Genomic DNA, 20064 nt, shown 5'->3' with positions numbered 1-20064 from the left:
GGTACGGGGTGCCAGCAGCGGGTACAGGGTGTCAGCAGTGGGTATGGGGTGTCAGCAGCAGGTACAGGGTGCCAGCAGTGGGTACGGGGTGCCAGCAGTGGGTACGGGGTGTCAGCAGTGGGTACAGGGTGCCAGGAGGCAGCACCTGGCACCTAGAAAGTCTGAAGGTGCTTTCCAAGATGTGGATGCCTTTGTTGGCCGAGAGCGCGATGGAGGAGCTCCGTCCTCCCACGCCTCGTGTGTCCGCACAGCCCCTTCCCCCGCGGCCCCGCGGGCAGCCCCGGGCGGGTGCGATGCTCCGGGCCGGCGGTCCCCGAGCACGCCCGGCCGTGGGGCGCGGCGGCTCCGCGGGGCGGGCGGGCGCGGGCGGGGCGGCGCCGGGCGGGCCCGGGGCTCGGCTCGGGCCGGGCACACGGCCGGCGGCCCGGGAGGAAGCGCCGGGACTTCCTCCGGGGGAGGCCGGCCCGGGGGCGGTGCGCGCCCCGCGGGGAGCGCGGCGAGGCGGCCGCACACGGCGCGGAGGAGGCGATGCGGGCCGCCTGGCTGCTGCTGCCGGCGCTGGCCGCCCTGTCCGCCTACTATGTGTACCTGCCGCTGCCCGGCGCCGTGTCCGACCCCTGGAAGCTGATGCTGCTGGATGCCACCTTCCGGGCGGTGCAGCAGACGGTAAGGCAGCCCCGGCCCCGCGGCGCTGGGGAGGCGGGCGGCAGCCCCCGCTCCGGTACCGGAGGCGGTCGGAAGCGCGGTAGCGGTGCGGGTCCGGGGCATCCGCGCAGCGGGAGCGGCCCCCGCACAGCCCTCCCGGCCCGGCCCCGGGGCTGCCTTGTGGCTGGGGAGCGCCCGGGTCTGTGACATCGCGTGTGGCGGGCCGGAGCTGGGCCGGTCCCCCATGCAGGAGGAGAACGGGCTCGTGTCCCTCTGTGACTGCGACAGCGGCAGCGCCGCGCAGGACAGCCCCGGTGTCGCCCTTGTCCGTCCGTCCGTCCGGCGAGCGCCGCTCGGAACCGCCGGCTGCCAGCGCTGCCCGGGGCTCCTGGCACAGCCTCACCGCCTGCGGCTCGCTCTGGTGTGTGAATTGCCGGCGCTTGGTCAGGGAAAAAGAATTAGTTGCTTTAATCTGATCCCTGTGCCTTAGGGAAAGAGGACATACGAAGCTCTTTCAAATGTTAAACCGTCGTGATTTGGAATCCTGTTACTAAAGAAAACTCTCTGGATGCTTGCTTTTTGTCACAGAGCAGTTGTCACTTGATTTCTCCCTTATTTTCTGCCAGCGTTTTTATGCTGACATGAAACAGAAAAGAGATGGCAAATTTTCTGATAATGACTTCATCTCTGAAGTTTGTTTTCTTCTAATATTACCCAGTCTTTCACAAGGACTGATCAGTCATGGACAGGACTGATGTAAGGCAGAGTGTATGTGAAAATTGAAAGTTGTTTTGATTTAAATTTCAGTTTACTGGATTGTTTTGAAATGTGCAGAAGCTTGTATTTTGAGCAGATGATGATCCCTTCTGCAGATTAAGGGATTAAATGAGTTAGTGGACAGAGGGCTCATAAATGGACTAGGTGGGAATGTACCTGCTACATTCTTAATACAGTAATGGTGAGTAGTGGGAAGCATGAGGACAGTGAGCCCCATGCAGTGTCCAAACTTGTATATTCTGCCTGAATAGCTTCTCTAGTTGTCACCTTTGGAGACATAGGCTGGGACTAAATGGATCATTCATCTGATTCCCTGGGACATCTTATGGTCCAATTGTATAGCTGAATCAAAGTATGCCTCCTGATTGAACTGATAAAACCTGTTTGCTGTACAGATAACACCTGTTCACTTGTATGTCCTCCTGTATGAGAGGAAAATTATGCAATAGTTTAAATTCTGCAGGGAAATCTATGGCTTGACATTCACTTGCTCCATGTTTTAGCTCAAATGACTGAACTGCAGGTGGTCAGCTTGCCCAAATTCATTGCTAGGTAGGAACAGAAGGGCCATGGTGCCTGCACAGCATGCTGCCTGCAGAACACAGAGTCGTGGTTTGTCCAGGAACACCTGAATCAAGGCCAGAACCTCTGCCTCAGGGAGACCTGACTTTAGAAAATGGTATGACTGTGGCTGTGTATATGTATATTGCTGCTGCCTCAGCTGCACATTCAGTTTGTTTATGTGGTGTGTTGTGTTGTAGATGCATTCTGGTGCCTCTAGCTTGGAGGCTGAGGAGTCTCTTTTGAGATATTCTAGAGGTCATAATCCCAGGAGGAGCTGGCAGGACAAAGCCTGGCGGGTGCCAGCTGGAGCAGGCTGGTGGCAGGACTGAGGTTCCCACATCTGCCCACTCTCTTTGTTAGGCGAAGGTGGTAATTTCTTAGTTATTTACATCTCTTGCCTTAGAAATAAAAACTTCAATAGTGAGAAAAACTACTAAGCAAGTAACAGTTCTGTAACATCACTTGAAAAAGAAAGGGACAAGTGAGTTTAACCCAGAAGCATGAAGGAGGAGAGTTGTTAGAGGTGCCCCAGTCACACAACAGGGGAGCCTTGGGGCATTGGTTTCTGGAGAGAAAAAGAAGGTGCTTTCCAAGGGTTCAGAAGTCTTTCTAACACTGAGGCAGCAGAGTCGGGAATAAATGACTGTCATTAGGAAGGAACCCTTGTGAACCAAAGGTAGGATTGTAAAAGTTAAGCTTGTGTATTTACTTTGTTAGGCAGCTTGTGTGTATATATATATATATATATATATATATATATAAATAAATAAATAAATATATATATATATATATATATATATATAAAATAAAGTGTATGTCCTTTTCCAGAGGTCAGCTTCCTCTTTCTTTCTCTATCAGCTATTTCAAGGCCAAATGGTTTAACATTTCTTTCAGTGGGACTGCTGAACTTTCACCCACTTCTGAATGTATTTCAGCTTGCTGTTTATTACTTTGCTTTATAGATCTGATAGCTGACAGAAATACCTTTCTAATTTTAAAATCTCTGAAGTGTGTTTTTTCCCTACAAACTTCAAGTGCTTCAAATAAATTAATTGTCTTTTGCTTATTTTGAAATGGATTTGTCAATACTCTGATGATTAAGTGTGACCATCTTTTATTAGGGACAATGTGTTTATTTGCTCAGTGCATTAATAATCACTGTGAATAAAACACAATAGGGCTGTCACTGGCTTTCAGTGTACTAATGATAAGGTTTTTACATTTGCATGTAGAGTTTTGCCCCAGGCTGCTATAAATTTCTTTACAAGCTTGGGACTGAGTCAGTGTCCTGGCTCAGTGTGAGACTCCAACAAACTTTCAAGTATAATCAGGTGGTTTAAAACGGTGTAGTGTTTATAGGGCAGTTTCTTTAAGCAGGTTTCAAAACGTACTACAGAAGGGAACTGATACCTGCTGAAGTATCAGTTTAAGTCTTAAATTGCGGGGAACAGAGGTAGAAAGAGCTGGAGTGTTTATCTGAGGTCACAAAAATCCCAGTGAAGGAGCTGAAAACTGAGATGACTTTCCAGAGCCTTGTTCCTGTGCCCTCTCTAATACCCTGTGCTGCTCTGGAAAAAAAACAGAGAAACTGAAGCTTTAATGATAGTAATGAATTGATGTGAAAACACTTACCTAAGAAAGGGTAATTTGCTCATCACCAGTCTCAAAATGGGGCATGGTAACATTTGTACATATTTGTACATGAAACTGATATAACACAATTTGAGATTAGAAATTAAAAACTTGTATACATACATATATATATACAGGTACATCAGAACTCAGCTTCACTGAAATTTGGGAAGCCACAGAAAGTTAATTACAGGATTGAGCCAGAGATTTAGCGTCATTTTTTCAATGGGTGTCTGTTAACAAGTGTCTAGAGCAGCAATTTGAAATTCTGCTGTAACAGCAGTATTGATAACAGGCATTTTGACTTCTTCCTCTAACCACTCTCCCTTAGAAGAGGAAAGAGAGCAGCACATGTTTATTGCAGTCCTTTGAAATAAGTTATTTCTGAACACCACTGTCAAGACACTTGCTATTCTGGTGCATGCCAAGGAAAGAGGAATTTTTTTGGAATTGGGACAGCTGTTAGCAAAGGTTTGGAAGGATAAATAGGTTGGCATAGGGGCCATCAGATAGATGTATATGGAAGAAGGCAGGCAGCTGTACAGAGCAGAAAACTTCTCATCAGCCAAGTGTTTCCTTTGTGCTTCTTCTCCACTCTTGGAATAAAATCAGCCATGGGATATCAACATTCAGGAGTAAAGAAAACAGTTGTATTTCTTTCTAACATTTTAATTTCTCTCTACCCACATATTTCAGAGTGTGTAACTTCTGGACAGATGTAAGTCATAGTTGTAGGCAGTGCAGTAAAGTTGTTGATGGTTCTGGATGCAAGAACAGTCTTAGAATTGATTTACAGTAAAGCAGGATTTTAGTTATGGAAGGTAGGTCTCCCAGCACTGGCACCTTGGCAGAAACTGAACCACACTGTAAGTCCTGCTTGCAGGAACAGGTAACTTAGGTTGCTATAAAAGCAGATCATCATGATTGAATAGGTACATGAGCAAAATCTTACATCAAAACATAATTAGATTTTGTTTCTAATTAATAAACTGAAAAAACAGTCTTCCTGGTCTCTTTTTATTTCTAATGGAAATTCATAAAACTAAGAGCACTTGTCTTTGAAAATTGTCTTATCTAATAGTATTAAGAAGACAGGTTCTTTACTGGGCAACAAGACACTTGCATTGAGAAATCTTTTGGTAAAATCACCCTTAAACAGGGTAAATTGCCCAAGATGCACCCAAAATAATCTGTTCCACACACAGCTAAATGTGGAAATGATCATGTTTATTTTTCACTCATCTGTTACTGACTACAGACATTGTCGTTGGCATTTTGGCCTATAATGTTTATAGAAGTGTCCTTTTCAAAGCAATGCCAGAACTGACTGTAGTGTCTGTGTCTTTTAAGGTAGGAAGTTGAGTTTTAGACAGTTCAGCCTTGCAGTTCCAGCATCATTACTCAGTTGAGTCATGAGTGAGATTTGGCTGGCTCCCAAGCAGTGCTGGATGTGAAAACAGCCTTAGCTGTTTGCCCAGGTCCTGATTGCCCCCAGAGTCTGAAAGGTCGGTGCAGGACCTTGGCTCTGCCCTCTGGGAGGGCGCTGGGGGCAGCAGCTGATGCCTCTGGAGGGTGGTGCCACGGTGCCTTTGTGCCTTTGTGCCTCCTGACCTGTCGCAATCATTCCGTGCTAAAGGGCAGGGCCAGGGTTAGCCCAGGAAGTCGTCTGAGGACAGAGAGTCCCAGTGTGCTGAGTGGAGTTAGAGGGTACTGGACATTTGCAACAAAAACTTTTGGGTTACTTTTTTGCAATAGAGAACATATGATGAGAATGGAATTCAAGTCCTTGGGGGATGTGAGTTTCTTCATTAAATTATCAGCTGAGGAGCCAGTAGGAGAATCCATATAATTTAGGGACAGATATTGGTGGTTAAAGGTGAAGTAATGGTGCCTCACTGGTGCAGGACTTTGTTCACTCTGCCCTGACTCCTTTCTTCATTTGCTGAAAAACTTCTCCTACATCAGTTAAATCTTTCAGTACCTGGCACCCCATATCAAAGAGTTTGCCAGAATGAAAGTGTCAGTCTTGAACAGTTCAGTCCCTTGGGAGTGCCTGCCTAGTCCTTACCTTAAAATCTCAGTCATGGGAACGTCCTGGCAAAATAAAAGGAGATTTTGCTGTAGTGGAAAAAGAAAAAACTTGCAGCTGTGACCCAGAGCGAGCAACGTGCTATGCCTGTAGCTGGCATGGCAGTTCTGGGCCAGTTGCCCACAGGCTTTTTATTTTTATACTACCTCCTCTTTCTTTCCTGTAGTCTCTTTACTTCCCCCTTTTCCTTATGCTTTCTCTTCCTTTCCACTAGCTTTTAGTATTGCAGCACTGTCTGCTCTCCCTTTTAACCAGAGAATATTTCTCTTCTCTTCTCTTCTCTTCTCTTCTCTTCTCTTCTCTTCTCTTCTCTTCTCTTCTCTTCTCTTCTCTTCTCTTCTCTTCTCTTCTCTTCTCTTCTCTTCTCTTCTCTTCTCTTCTCTTCTCTTCTCTTCTCTTCTCTTCTCTTCTCTTCTCTTCTCTTCTCTTCTCTTCCTCATCCACACATACACATAATCCCCAAATATTTTGAAGTGTTACATTTGGTAACCTGCAGCAGCCCTGCAGGTTGTAACTGGGAGTGTGGTAAAAACCACAGCTACCAGCAAAGATCAAACTCAGTATTGCTCACATGAGACAAGCAGTTCCAGGTTTATCCAGATTCAAGGTGATCCAGCTGCTGCCAAAAGGGCTGGCATCCTTTCTCCTGCTCCTCTTTCCTGCCTTGGGCTATCTGTAAGGTGGTGACATGACTGAAGTTTGGTGTTCCTCTGGCTCTGCTGGGTTTGTATGTAACTGGTGCAGCAAGATCCTGCTCTGGAGGCTTCCAGGGGCACCACAAAAGAGGTGCCAGGGAAGAACAGGCATTAGGATGGGCAGGGCTGTCCTTTGAGTGGCAAGGTACTCCTGGAGGAGAGTTGGCCAACCAGCCACATGTTCTGCCAGGAGTATTAGTACAGATTGCTAAGATATGATAGGTATTTATTTTTAATATTTAGAGAGAAGATAAGAAGAAATTTATTTGTGAGAACTTTGGACAAGACTGGCTTTTTGCCAGCAAAAGTGCAATCCTGATGCCTTGTAAATTACAAGCCAATAGGCTGGTTAGGCAGATTGACTAACAAAGAATCTATCTGATAAATGCTTGGCAGAAAAACTGCCTTTGCCTGATAAATAATTAGGACTGTTGCCTTTGTGTGCTGATGTGGAAAGCATCTCTTCCAGGTTTCTGGATTCTCGGAAAGTATGGTCTATTCTAGGAGCAATAGGCATGAAAGGGCATGGTAGGCTGCAGATGGCCAGGGTGCTCTGTGGTTTGAAGAACAGGGCAAAACACTTCTTGGTAAATATCCCTAACTAGCCTTGAAAACAAAACATTCCTGACTCCAGAGAACATGTGGTAATTTTGTCCACAGAGAATGCAAACTAAAGTGGGAGAAAACAAAACCGAGATGTCTGTTGCAGCACAGTCAGGCTAAATAAAATCTACAAAAACATTCTTTTCTTGAGCAGTATTTCTAAGACTGCTTCACTGTGGTTACCTCCCCTGGGAGCTTCCATAGGGCACAGAGAGGATCAGACCTTCATGTGGTTACATCAGTGGCAGCCAAACAAGTTGTGTGCCAGATTATTAATAGATGTATTGCTCTTCAGATTTCAAACTAGTCCTGGGGTTTCCTGTGGGAATTTTAAGTAATGGTGAGAGAAAAACATGGGCTGAAACTCGGAGATGCAAATAGCCTTGAGAATTCAGCATTCTTCCTGCCAGGTGGATATTTTGTGTTTCTTCTCCCAGAGAAAAGACTTGCAGTATGAAGAAATTATGTCCCATCCAAAAAGCAGCAAACAGTTTAAAATTTGGATTCCTACCAAACAATCTCAGCAGGGTGATATTAGCATAAGTTATAGCAAGAAAAAAATGTAATTTTTTTTTTAATTCTTGTTTTGGGAATGGATTCCTCTCCCAAGTCACATAACAGCCCATTGTATTTGGTGTAAATTTTGGGGAGGTTTTTAAATATCAAACTTTTCTTTTTTTCTACAGCAGTCTGCAGTGAGAGCTGTGCAGGGCCTTTCCTGTACAGAACCTAGATGAAAGCAAATACTTCAATTTTTTTAACATTCAAACTAATTAGGACAGAGAAAAAAATTACATGTAAGAGATCGTGGCTGTAAGATCTTCTTTGGAAGAGAGAATGCTGAGTGCTTCAAAGCTTGCTTTTATTCTGCAGGGGGGTGTGAGCAGATTTTCTACAGATTAAACTGGCAGCTATCTGTTCTTCAGCAGGTGAATGTGCTTAGACCAGTACCTGGGTGATCCTGCTCACTCTGGGTCAGCATCTTGAATCCTTTGTAGCAGGTTACATTGCACTGCTGGGACTGGCAGAATTCACACTGCAAAGTGGGCATGTGTAGAAAAGCTCTATACAACAGGACACCTCTTCTTGTTCCAAGTATTTGGTACCTGGACATAAAATAAAAGGTCCCAGCTGACAGTTTTCCTGGTGGTAGTGTTCCTACAGGCATATGTTAAATATATGTGTTAATTTTATCTCCCAACACCACTGCCTTGCCTGAGAAAGTTGTACAAAAGGCCTTGCTGGTTATCCAGTTTCTGAGCTCCAAGGGGAAAGACCTCCACTACTTTTCCTTTTAAATGGTCACTCTGGACACTGTAGTCCCTGTGGTCCTTTGGCTGCCCTTTTGCCACCCCTGTGCACCATCCAGGGCATGGTGACAGGTATGCACTACAAATAGTGAGCAGGTCATGTGTGGGGAGCAGGTCATGACCATTTCAAAGGGGAGGAGTGCCTTGAATCCCAGTAGTGTTTGCTGAGAGAAACAGGTTTCTAATCGAGTCAGAGCAAAATTTTAAAAATAAACATTAAAAAAAAAAGTCCTTGATAGCTGAAGAGGATAAAATCTGCCTCCTTTTACCATAAGGAGACAGAAAGATCAGATCATTCTTCAATTTCACAGTGTTTTTATCACATAAAAAATAACACACTTGAGTCTCTGGGGTTGGAAAAAGGTGTCATTAACCTACTGTTGTTCTTGACTGGTGTTTCAGATCCTTCTCAGTTCTGCAGGAAAACACAATACAAGCCAAAAATCACCACTATATTCCTTTAAGACTACTCCTGGTTGCAAATTCCTTTACAGTCCTTGGGAACTTTTCTTAATTTGGAAGTAGAAAGACTTATGCTTTGCAGTGGACCAAGAGAAATAATCTGCATTTTTGATACTTTTCCACCAAAAAACATCGCCTGTGTAGTATTGCCCTCTGGTGGCACCAGTCTGAGGAGCTTCATGGGTCCCCTGGTGGAACGTGAGGGTTGTTCCCTTCCAAGGTATCTTTCAGAGGATCTGAGTGCTTGTTCATGGTTGTGATCCAGTTTAATTTTATTTTTCCACAGAAAATCTTCTATGGGCAGCGTTTTGTTTTAACCCAGCTTTAAAAACATTAGAGCTTCTTGATTAAATTTCATTTTCCCAGTGAATATTGTAAGAATCGTGTAGGACCTGCCCTTTGAATGCAGTTGTATTACACATCAGTGTGGGTAGAATATGATATGCTCTGAAGTAACAGAAATTTCCTTTCTTCTTTTCCCCCTACTAGTGTCACCTGATTCACTACCTGAGACTCAGCCATCACCTGATAGTTCTGAATTATTTGATTTGCACCTTTGACAAGCTGAAGTCTGTCTCCTCTGAAGACGTTAAAATCACGGATGCAGTTTTTGATGGCGTGGAAGTGAGAGTGTTTGAACCTCCTGCCAAGGGAGATGAAAGCCTCAAGCGCAGCGTTGTTTACATCCACGGAGGGGGCTGGGCCTTGGCAAGTGCAAGTAGGTGTCTGACAGTAATTAAATAGCATTTCAGTCTGCTTTTCTCCTAGCAGGAAAAGCCACAAGCTCGTTTTCCTGCCAGGAATGGCAGTTTTGCTAAGATGCACCTGAATTCAGTAGTGATCCACTCTGGTGGATCAAGCCTAAGGAGAGAGACAGAAAAATATCACGAACACACAGCAGAAGTGCATATCTTACCTGCATGAGAGCTGTAAAAGGACTAAAAGGTTAATTTTTTTACATCCTAAGAGGGAAAAATAGCTTATTGATTAAATCTCTGTGATGCCTGGGTGGGCTGCTTAGGCCAGTCCCTCACTTTCTGAGGTAATGTGCAAAAATCAGTTCTTGGTGATCAGGTTCCAGTGGCTGCATATAACGAAATTACGTGGGTTTGGCCCATTTTCAGAGAATAATTAGCAGAAGACTGAGCTGATCTACACTGCATGCAACAGCCTTGCTAATGTTTGGTTCTTAAATAACCCCTACCTGGGAATACACACTGCTGAGCACAGGCAGGAGGAGTGTGAGGGAAGCAGGTAGAGGTTGGTTCCTCTTTGGGTGGTTCCATAGGGACTACAACCACCAGTAGCATAATTACCTTGAAATGTAATGATGTTTACTCCATTAGCTTGGAAACCACAAACATGATCAGGGGAAGTGAGGTACAGCTATAGGCAGTGATAAGGTAACCACTGATTGCTTCCACATTGTACAGGAGGAAAACAGCCTTGGGAGACAAAGGGCTTGTGGCTCCTGTGGCTGCTCTGGGATCCAGATCTGAGAAAGTCTTCTCCCTTTTCCTTCCCCATTGTTCCCATGACATCCTGTAGTCCATAAAGCCCTGATTCTGCAGCTTCCTCCACAGACAAAGAACATGAGTGGATTTTTACAAAATGATACAAAACACAGACTGTGCTGATTGCATTTGGACTCTGGATGTACAAGTCATTTAGACCAGGATTTGAGTGAGATTTAAGTTCCTAAATAACTTTAAAATGTGGCCTTCACATGCCTTTGGAAATTCCAGTCTCTTTGTCCTGTAGCAGTTAAACATTTTTCTCCTCTTCCTACAGGGGAATTCTGCTTTGAGATGGATTTTCTTAGACCTGCCTAAAGGATATTTGTTAACCTCCTGCCTGCATCATTTGTTCTATAATAGTTTACATATGATTCTTGTTGTGCAAAAGTTTATATTAAACTGCTGCACTTTGTCAGGATGATTATAGCTTGGCTTGGTCAGATGTGTTCCTGAGTCCAAGGTGCAGAAGTAAATGACACAATTGCTACACCTAAATATTAATTTCTAAGATTGGATACTTAGAGAACATTTAATAGTCCTAGTATATTTTATAGTACTAGGAACCAACAATTAAGTAACTGGAAAGGAACAAAATTAAAGATAATCAGTCCTCTGATAAATAGGATAGCTGTGATTAATCCTCCCTTAAATGAGAAGCTCAGCTGACATTAATAGGGCAACTCATTTGAATTAAAGCCATGAATGCTATAATAAAATGAACCACAGGCAGTGACTCATACAGCAGTAACCCTCTCTGGATGTAAATGCCCCCAGACCACTGTGTGCCTTAGATTTTGGCCAACTGAGAAAACTGTGATAGGTGGGTGAAATGACATGTCTGAAGTCACCAACAAACAGATGAGGAAAGGCATTAGACTGCAGGATTCTGAAATTGTGATGAATTACCTTCCTTCTGCTGGAAGGAGTATGGATTTGGCACTTGAGCAGTTGTGGGCTGATCTCATTTATCATTTACTTTGGTGATAAAATCTGCTGGATTCTGTGTGTGTGATAGCTGTTTGTTTTCTGAGAAAGCTTAATGACACCTTTGTGACTATTGACTCACTGTCCCTACCACCATGTCCTTCTCTTCCAGGAACAAGCCTTTACAACAACCTCTGCAGAATCATGGCTGAATCTCTGAACGCTGTTGTTGTCTCTGTTGAGTGAGTAATCTAAAACTGATCAAGTGGTTTTAAGGTATTAGAAATCTGTATCATAGTTCTTTTACCTTCTCCTTCCATACTGGCTTCTCTATAAGGCTGTAACTTGGACAGTAATTTTCTATACTAGCCTGATACCTTTATCCTTTTAAAATTAAAACAAATTGGAGTGGTATCAGAAATTCATTTGGTTTTCTAATTATTTTAGAATACACTGTGAGGTCTGGCAGTTTCCTGCTGCTCTTGCAATCTCCCACTGTTCCAGTCCTCTCTTTTAAGCCTTGTGCTTCCTTCAAGAGCAGAAGACAGCCAGACAACAGAGAAGCAGGGCTGCTTTTTTAACATGTTGAACAATTCCAAGGCAAACAAACCTCTTGATTAGCTAAATACATTACCTAGATGACTCCAGCTTGATTGATACTGTTCCCATCTTTATTGTCAACTTCAATATTTTCTTTTTTAAACCCAACCACTTGATAAAATTACTCAAGTTTCCCACCTGCAGTTCATTACATACCAAGCTTTGGGATCTAATTGCAACTTAATTATATGGAGTTGATGTTACTCATTTAATGCTTATTATAGTGTATTTTAAAGGATTGGGGGGGTGGCTTTATTTTTTCTTACTGTTTTGGTTTTTTATTATTAGAAACAAGGAAAACTACAAAAGCAGCTGTTGGTTATTCCAGACAAGCAGCAATCACAATATTGAAAAGTTCCTTATTATTCCTTTTCTGATTTATGCTGGTGTCATTCTGTCTATTGCTCTGAGTCACTATTACCTCTTTTCCTTAATCATTACATCCTTCAATCAAGGGGTGTGTATTCAATTAGCCAAGTCTAATTGGATTCCTTGTTGATCTAATTGCATATCTCACTTTCACAATCTATGCACAGTTTACTGTTTTGCAAGGAGCTCCCAAAGGACACCCTCAGATTCCTGTATATACAAGATAGAGAATGCTTTCTCACAGCAGGTCACAATTGGAGTTTGAAAATTGGAATCTTAAATTTAAAATTTATTCTGCATATGAAACTTCTTTAGCTTACAATCTAAAGATGTTTTGAGTCAGAGAATTGAATTTTGGTTGGCTAGGCTCTGCTGAGAAAGGGTAAAATCTGTAGTTTGAAAAGCTGAAAACTTTGCTGTGTACCATGAGGCCCAGTAACAGCTCTTGGATATCAGATTATTCAGGAAATACAAACAGATTTCTCCTGCACTGTAGTTTAGAAGCTGAGGAAGCATCATGTGTGGGATTCAGCTGCTGCCTCTTCCTGGCAGCTGTTTGCTCTCTGTGCCTCCATCCCCCACCTGCCCAATGGGTGTATTTCTGCTCCTCTCCTTGCTACAGGAAAGGAATTATTGCATCTATGGCACTGGAGAAAATTGGCATTGCTTAATTTCTTGGCTATTGTTCATTTCATGGCACAGAGGGATAGCAAGGTTTATTCTCTCCTGACATCAGTAAAAATTTGGGAAGCAGAAGTGCTTAGGCATTTGGCTCAGCCAAACCAGGAGCATGTTGGGTGTGTGTGATTTACTCACCCTCATCCTTGTTAAGGCGGGAATTTGGATCAAAACCAGGCAGGGTGGAATGGCTCCCCTGCCAAGGGTGTCTTAACTATTGATTTTTATAATGCATTATGAAATCCTCCATTGTAAATTCTAGGAAAGTGCTGCACAATTTTATACTATCTTGGTATTATTCATGTTTAGTAGGTTCATTTTAATTATTCCAAATTAGAACATTAATTATAAGATTAAGTCTTACATACGTATTACACACCTCCTACTTCTTCTGTACTATTTGTCCTAATGAAGTACTTATTTCCAGCAAGGGTTATCTGATTTCACCTGTAAATCCTAGAGGAGAGGTACAATAACACCAGTACAATATATGACAGAGGTAAGAATTGTTTCTCATCCCTTACCTGTTGCAGATACAGGCTGGTGCCCGAGGTGTGCTTCCCTGAGCAGTACCACGATGCTCTTCGTGCAACAAAGCATTTCCTGCAGCCTGATGTCCTGGCTGAGTACTCAGTGGACCACAGTCGAATTGCAATCTCTGGGGACAGTGCAGGAGGGAATTTGGCAGCTGCTGTGTGCCAGCAGGTAACACCCACTGAGTGTTCTGTGTTGCACTACTGCAGTCCAGCCCAGGGACGCTGGCAGGGTCTCTGTGCTGCTCCATCACAAGGTGATGTGCCACGCCTGAAAACAGAATGGTAGAAAGCCAGAATCTGTTAATTTTCCTTCTGTAAAGTGGCTCAGTCACTATATGAATCACATAGGTTGTGATGTGTTGTTACAGTCACAAGTTTTTGTGGACCTGAGTTTAAGAGCAAGTAGCTAAATTACTTTTTTAAACCTATTTTGCTGGTGAAATCCTTGTTTTTCCAAGTGGGCATAATTTCCTAATATGATTGCCTATTTTTAGATAATTATCTCTGGAAATATACTTTTATTTCTTTCAAATACAAATGAAGGACAAAATATACAGTATGCGGAGCTTAATTCTTCTGTTAAATTGTTTTCCTGTAGCATTTTGCACTTTTAAGGAAATTTCTTTTGTGTATCTGCAGTTTAAATGTAATCTGAATTTGATCTAGTAAAGAGTTTAAAGGAGACCCGAGGCAAGTAATATTTTTCATGGTTGAATGAAATATTATTATTAACTTATTTCCATAACCATTAGTGATAAGAAAGCAGATACCATGTCCAGACAACTAATTATCATGACAACCTTCCAATATTGAATTAGGGTGGAAAAATTAATAAGAGACAATTACAATAAAAACTTCAATATTGAGGACTGATAAACATGATAGTGCCACATTTTGGAAGGAGCATTCCTAATTCAATTTTCTGATGCAAAATTCTTTTTAAACCAGATGAGACATGATGGGGCACTGGGTATCTTGTGTAGGAGATGAAACAAAGAGTTTGCTGACTATTCCAGTGAGGCAGTCAGAGGGCACAAAATTCGTAATTGGTAGACTTAAATGCAGGTCAAGTCAGACACCGGGAGGTGCTTCTGCACCAGGTAAGTCTTTGCTAGAAGAAATTGTGGATGCCAGCAATCTACATTGGCTGAAAAAAACCCAATTAGATCAATTCATGGAAGAAAAATCCATTAAAAGCTCTTAAAAGCAAAAGTAGCTCCTTTGAGTCAAGAAATCCTGCTGTTCAGCTGGGCACTGTGTTAGAGAAATGCCACTTTACACTTTTTTTTTTTTGTTCTTACTCCCTTCAATAAACTGATGTTACTGGTTTCTGTTGGGAATGGGATGCTGGATCTGCTTGAATGGCCGCCTTATGAGAGGAGAAAAAGATCAGGCTGCTAATAATTCAGACAAAACAGCCACATTACCTGTATGAGAGCAGAATTTACTCTGAAACTGTCAAACGAATGTCTGCTTTCCTAAAGTTCCACATTGATACATGTTTATCTTCTTCATAACCTTCATTCCATCCTGTGTTTTTTGCACAGCTTAGCAAAGATGAGGATTTGCCTGTCAGACCGAAACTGCAGGCCTTGATTTACCCAGTCCTCCAGGCCTTTGACTTCAACACCCCCTCCTACCAGCAGAACATGAACATGCCCGTGCTCCCTCGCTACGTCATGATCAACTACTGGATCGATTACATCAACGGCAACTACGACCTGGCTCACGAGCTGCTCGTCAACAACCACACCGCGCTCAACGTGGGCCGGGCCCTGTCCTTCCGCGCGCGCCTCAACTGGACCTCCCTGCTGCCCCCCTCCTTCAAGAAGAACTACGAGCCCGTGGTGCAGAGCACGGGCAGCGAGGCCATCGTGGAGCGGCTGCCGGCGCTGCTGGACGTGCGGGCGGTGCCGCTGCTGGCGGACGACGCCACGCTGGCGCGGCAGCCGCGCACCTACGTGCTGACCTGCGAGAACGACGTGCTGCGCGACGACGGCGCCATGTACGCCGCGCGCCTGGAGCGCGCCGGGGTGCCCGTCACCCTCGACCACTTCCACGACTGCTTCCACGGCTGCATGATCTTCACCGTGTGGCCCACGGATTTCTCGGCCGGCGTGAAGACCAGGAACAGCTACATCAAGTGGCTGGATGAGAACCTGTGAAGGGTGGGCTGCGGTGGCTGTTCTGGAGGAAGAGCAAACAATCAAAAAGTGCACTTTTTCTGAATTTTGACTTCACTGTTCGGCTGCAGACCACTAACTGCAGCATTTTCTAGCTCCATTGGCCTTGCCCAGTAAAGAATTTCGAGAAGTAATTTTTTTCCAAACCAATCTTTTTCCACTTTCTCCCAGATGACTACTGCCAAACGTAAACATGTGTTGAGCAGGGAGATCAGGATTCCTGCAGGATTCTTGCCTGGCTGCAACTTTCAAGCTTTGACTCATAATTAGGTACAAAGGCCCTGGCTTTGAAGTGCTGTGAGATAAATCCTAAGATCTACATCTACTTCTGAATATGTAAAAAACGTGAGCTAGTTTACAGCAGTGTTAAGCATCTGATGTCACAGTGAGAGCCCTGGGCAGCAGGGCCATGAATTTCAATGACAAGCACGGATTTAGGTGTTGGCTTTTTGCCATTGACAAACAGCTCATTTAAATTTTTAAAAATATGTTTTGAAAAAGCTCTTCTAGGCAGTTAAAACGATGCTAGATGAGTCTCTTAGCCAAACCTGTAATTCAGCTTTGGAATTTGGTTTTTACTACCTTTTAATAAATATATTTTTAAAAGGTACAGGACTAAATATATTTTCAATAAAAAGTATGATAGCATACACACAAATAGATAAGATAAAATATGACATGTAGCAGTAGAATCCAGGTTTCCTGTGTGAGTGACCTTCAAAGCTGACTACTTATTTGGCTAAAGAATGTGACTTCACCTGTGTTTAATGCCTCAGTTGTATGATCTACTTACAGAAAATACTGACCTTACTACAAATAGTCTGCTGTGTGGTTTGCACTAATGTTTGTAATTAATAGTAGAAGTTTTTATTCATTGACTTTTCTTTTGTGTTTATAGTTTTTATTGTATTTCCTGCTTCGTGAAAGGAGGAAGGCAAGCAAATACAAGTGGGCTCCAGTCTATACAGAAGATTTAATTCTGAGCTTTGCAGCTGAGCTTTGTCTGTCTTGTAGACTGCTCTAGGTAAGATGATCTCACTACTGGGCAGCAAATCTGTGCAGTTTGAGCCAGTCTGTAAAGTTCAAACAGGCAGGACAGGGGAGAGAAACTACTTTGTGACTGTCTCTTGTCCAGGCTGCTCACAGCTTGTGGAAATGAAGGTGGTGTCAAAAGCCCATAGGAACAGAGGAGACAGTGGGAGATTTAAATTCATCGTCATCTTTACCACAGACTTCCTGTGGGTCCCCAGGAGAACAAGGTCATCTCCTTAACACCCCACTTCTGCAAGGGAGGCAGTAATTTCCTACCTCACAACAGAGCTGTGAAGCTGAATTCTCAGGCGTGGGTGTAGCACACGGATGGGAATGTGACTGCAGGCACTCAGCAGCTCCCATGGCTTTTGACTTTCCATCCTTCTCCAAGAGCTGGCCCACAGCAGCCTGTCCCACATCAGGGATGCTGCTGGGCTTGAGTCCTGCTGAGCAGTTTGCTCCCCTCTGTCCTGGTTCAGGAACCCTAAGGTGAGGCCTCTTAGCCCTTGGAGATCATGGCAAAGGCTATTTCATTAAAGCATTCCTTCCAGCAGGATTCTGAAATGTTCTTCAAAAAACCCCATCAGGTTCTGGTAGATCAAACTGCCTTCTGACATTTAAAATACATACAGAGCAGTCCCCTTTCACTGGGATTTAAATTAAATAGGAGAATGGCTTTGCTGAATCACTGCTTCCTGGAAACACCAGGTTGTTAACATGGTTGTGTGTATTAAGAAAAACCATTAACGAGGCAAGGCCTGGATGTCAGCTCAGTCAGGCAGGCCAAAACTCATTCCCAGCATAGTTCACACGGAGATCACAAGGCAAAGCTTTTTCAGCAGTGGCCCAGATTCTTCTTCCATTTAGCATTTACAAAGACTTGGTGGAATTAGAGCAACCAAGTGACAATCTGAATCAGAATAAATTTGGATCAAGAAACCAAATTAACACTGCAGAGGAATTAAAACTTTTTATCTGGATTTAAACCCTTTCCTCCTTTTCCCCATAAATACAAATTCATACATTGTATTCTTTGAATCGACAGCAACCAAAATTATATCCATTCAAAAGACAAGTTACTAATCTGCTCCAGAGTCCTTTGCCTTTTTATGGAGACAGCAACATTTACCTGACTTTAAACTATAACTAAAATAGTAAAAAAAAAAAAAAAAAAAAAAAAAAATCACTGTACTGAGTTATAACAGGCTTCTTCCTGAATTTCCTGCTTCAAGAGTAAACCCATGTCAGAAGAGATAAAATTTATATCTACTCACTGTCATTAGTATAATATGTAGATATACTATGATTATATATCATAGTATAACTGTGGTACTGGAATAAAATGGTTAATATTCCTAAAAATCTTATAATATTTAGTTTTCCTGAGAGCTTTCTGCAAAGCTTTAGCTTAGCATTTGTTTATAGCTAAGTTATACATATCTGTTACGAATCTAAAATATAATTGCTGCTGGTTTGTTTTTTTTCACTGAATTGAAAGGGAGAGCTGGAATATATATACACATATATATATATATATATATATATATATATATATTCCTGGAGTGGGTTGTAAATTTCCTTCATGCACTGAAGCACATTGAAGTCTTGGCACAAGAAATAAGTAAGTTTATAACTGGAGTGAGCGTGTTTACGAAGCCGTCAGCAGCCTGGTGCGATGGCCGGGATCGCAGCACCACGTGGATGTGGTGCACACTGGTAACTGCTTCTGACAAAGCATCTGGACTACTTTGATCTTGCAGCCATGTGGTTTAATACCTGAGAGCTGCAGAGGTACCTGAGGGATCCTACAGCATGCAAAAAGGAGATGTCTGAGTTTCAGCTCTAAAAAGACAGAGCTGTCTTTTTAAATTCAGTGTGACCCTTGAACTGAGTTGGTCCCAGCCCAGCTTTCCTCCTCCTGTGCTTTGGTCTCCTTTGCAGTCCCCATGTCCCACATTGGAAGTTTAGGGTTGTTCCCAGCTGTGTTGCTACAAACTCCTAGGAACTGACTCAGGGTTACAGAAAGCAGATGCCTGGTAGCAAGGGATTAAGATTAATCCGTGTTACAACACCTGGATTTGTTCCTGTGTTTTTGTACATCCCCAGGTGTTTCCTTGGGTTCATCTTGCACCTTCATCCCTTGGTTATTTCACAAAGCAGTTTAGGACATGATGTAGGATCAGAGCAAGTGTTTGTAGCAATATTTCACCTGTGCATGGTAGAGTCTTTTCAGAGAAGATGTTCAATAAATTTGTTTCCTTATCATGATCTTGGTTTTTGTAGGTAGCTTTTCTTTCCCTTCTACAATTAGACTTTATCCCTCTATTGCAAAAATATCTTGTTCCTGATGGCTATCAAAGCATTCAGAAGACAGCTTTAAAAAAAAAAAAAGCAAAATCAACTTGCATAACAGAATCTATACTCATTCTTATCCTGCTTTCATAGACCTGAGAACTATATTGGTGAGTGCCCTGTATTTTGGCTAGTATTTGCAGGAATAGATGGAGATTCTGTCTCCTTGGCTGAGGACCTCTTAAAGGATGGGTGTTCAACATTTCTGGAAGCCCAAACCTCTTTCAAGAGGTTTCATGATGCATAAAACTGACAAATAAGTTGAATTTCATAACTTCATCTAAATAATTTCAGAACTGCATTCCCAGTCAAAGCAGAAAGGCCATTGTGAGTTTTAACACTTACAAACTAAATAGAAATACTTCATCTTTAAAAGATTATTTTGTAGTATTTGGGCCTCTATATTTTTTAATCTCTTACGAAATTGTAGTAGAAACTTTTAAAATAAAAATATTGGAAGCAGTTAAACTTGAGTTAAACCTTTTAAGCTGCTATGATCTGTAACAATGATATTGTTAAAAATTCCAATACCAGTTGGTTTAATGTTCTCATATTTATGATGCTCAAAAGCCCAACATACAACATACTTGATGTGAATGCATTCAATACCTTATGCATGAGTAGTTTTTGCTTTTTGTCCCAGAGCAGGGGAAAGATTTGTAAGATCTCATTACCAAGTGTAATTTGAGATGTGCTATCAAAATGAAGAACAAATAAATAAAGTGAAATATACCTGTGATTTATTTTATTTTTCCCGGGACCACTGGTTTTGTATTTCTGAGCATTTCCAGTCTGATTTTTGATTGTTTTCAAGGCAGGAGACTTCTGTGGTCTGTGAGGGTCACCTCCTTGTACTTCATTTCTGCCAAATGATTAAGGGTGACCACATCTGCTGGTGCTGAAGAGTGAGCAAAGCTGCACTGATGCTGTTGTTCTTCTTCAAGACAAACAGCAGAACTCACATTCTCCATTCTGATGTATAAACACATTTTTATGTGTATGCAGGTTATGTGTATGTTTGAAATTTGGTTTAGCCAGCAAAATTCCAGGTTCCATTTCTATTCCTGTTTGCCTTCCTTCACGTTCTTTTTTTTCT

At 42.7% G+C, this 20064-nt stretch overlaps 1 protein-coding gene across 1 annotated transcript; it reads left to right on the top strand.

Moving 5' to 3' along the window:
- The first annotated feature begins 500 nt into the window (after positions 1-500).
- On the top strand, positions 501-19700 carry NCEH1 (neutral cholesterol ester hydrolase 1). The gene is made up of 5 exons (XM_058031304.1): positions 501-666; positions 9267-9495; positions 11391-11460; positions 13399-13570; positions 14949-19700. Exons 1-5 carry the CDS (start codon positions 529-531, stop codon positions 15564-15566), a joined length of 1227 nt encoding a protein of 408 aa, XP_057887287.1. The 5' UTR covers positions 501-528; the 3' UTR covers positions 15567-19700.
- Positions 19701-20064: the final 364 nt, after the last annotated feature.

The sequence above is a fragment of the Melospiza georgiana genome, chromosome 10 (genome assembly GCF_028018845.1).
Source record: "Melospiza georgiana isolate bMelGeo1 chromosome 10, bMelGeo1.pri, whole genome shotgun sequence".
NCBI classification, from domain to species: Eukaryota; Metazoa; Chordata; class Aves; order Passeriformes; family Passerellidae; genus Melospiza; species Melospiza georgiana.
Note: the sequence above shows the minus strand (reverse complement) of the source record. Positions and strands in the feature narration are given on the sequence as shown.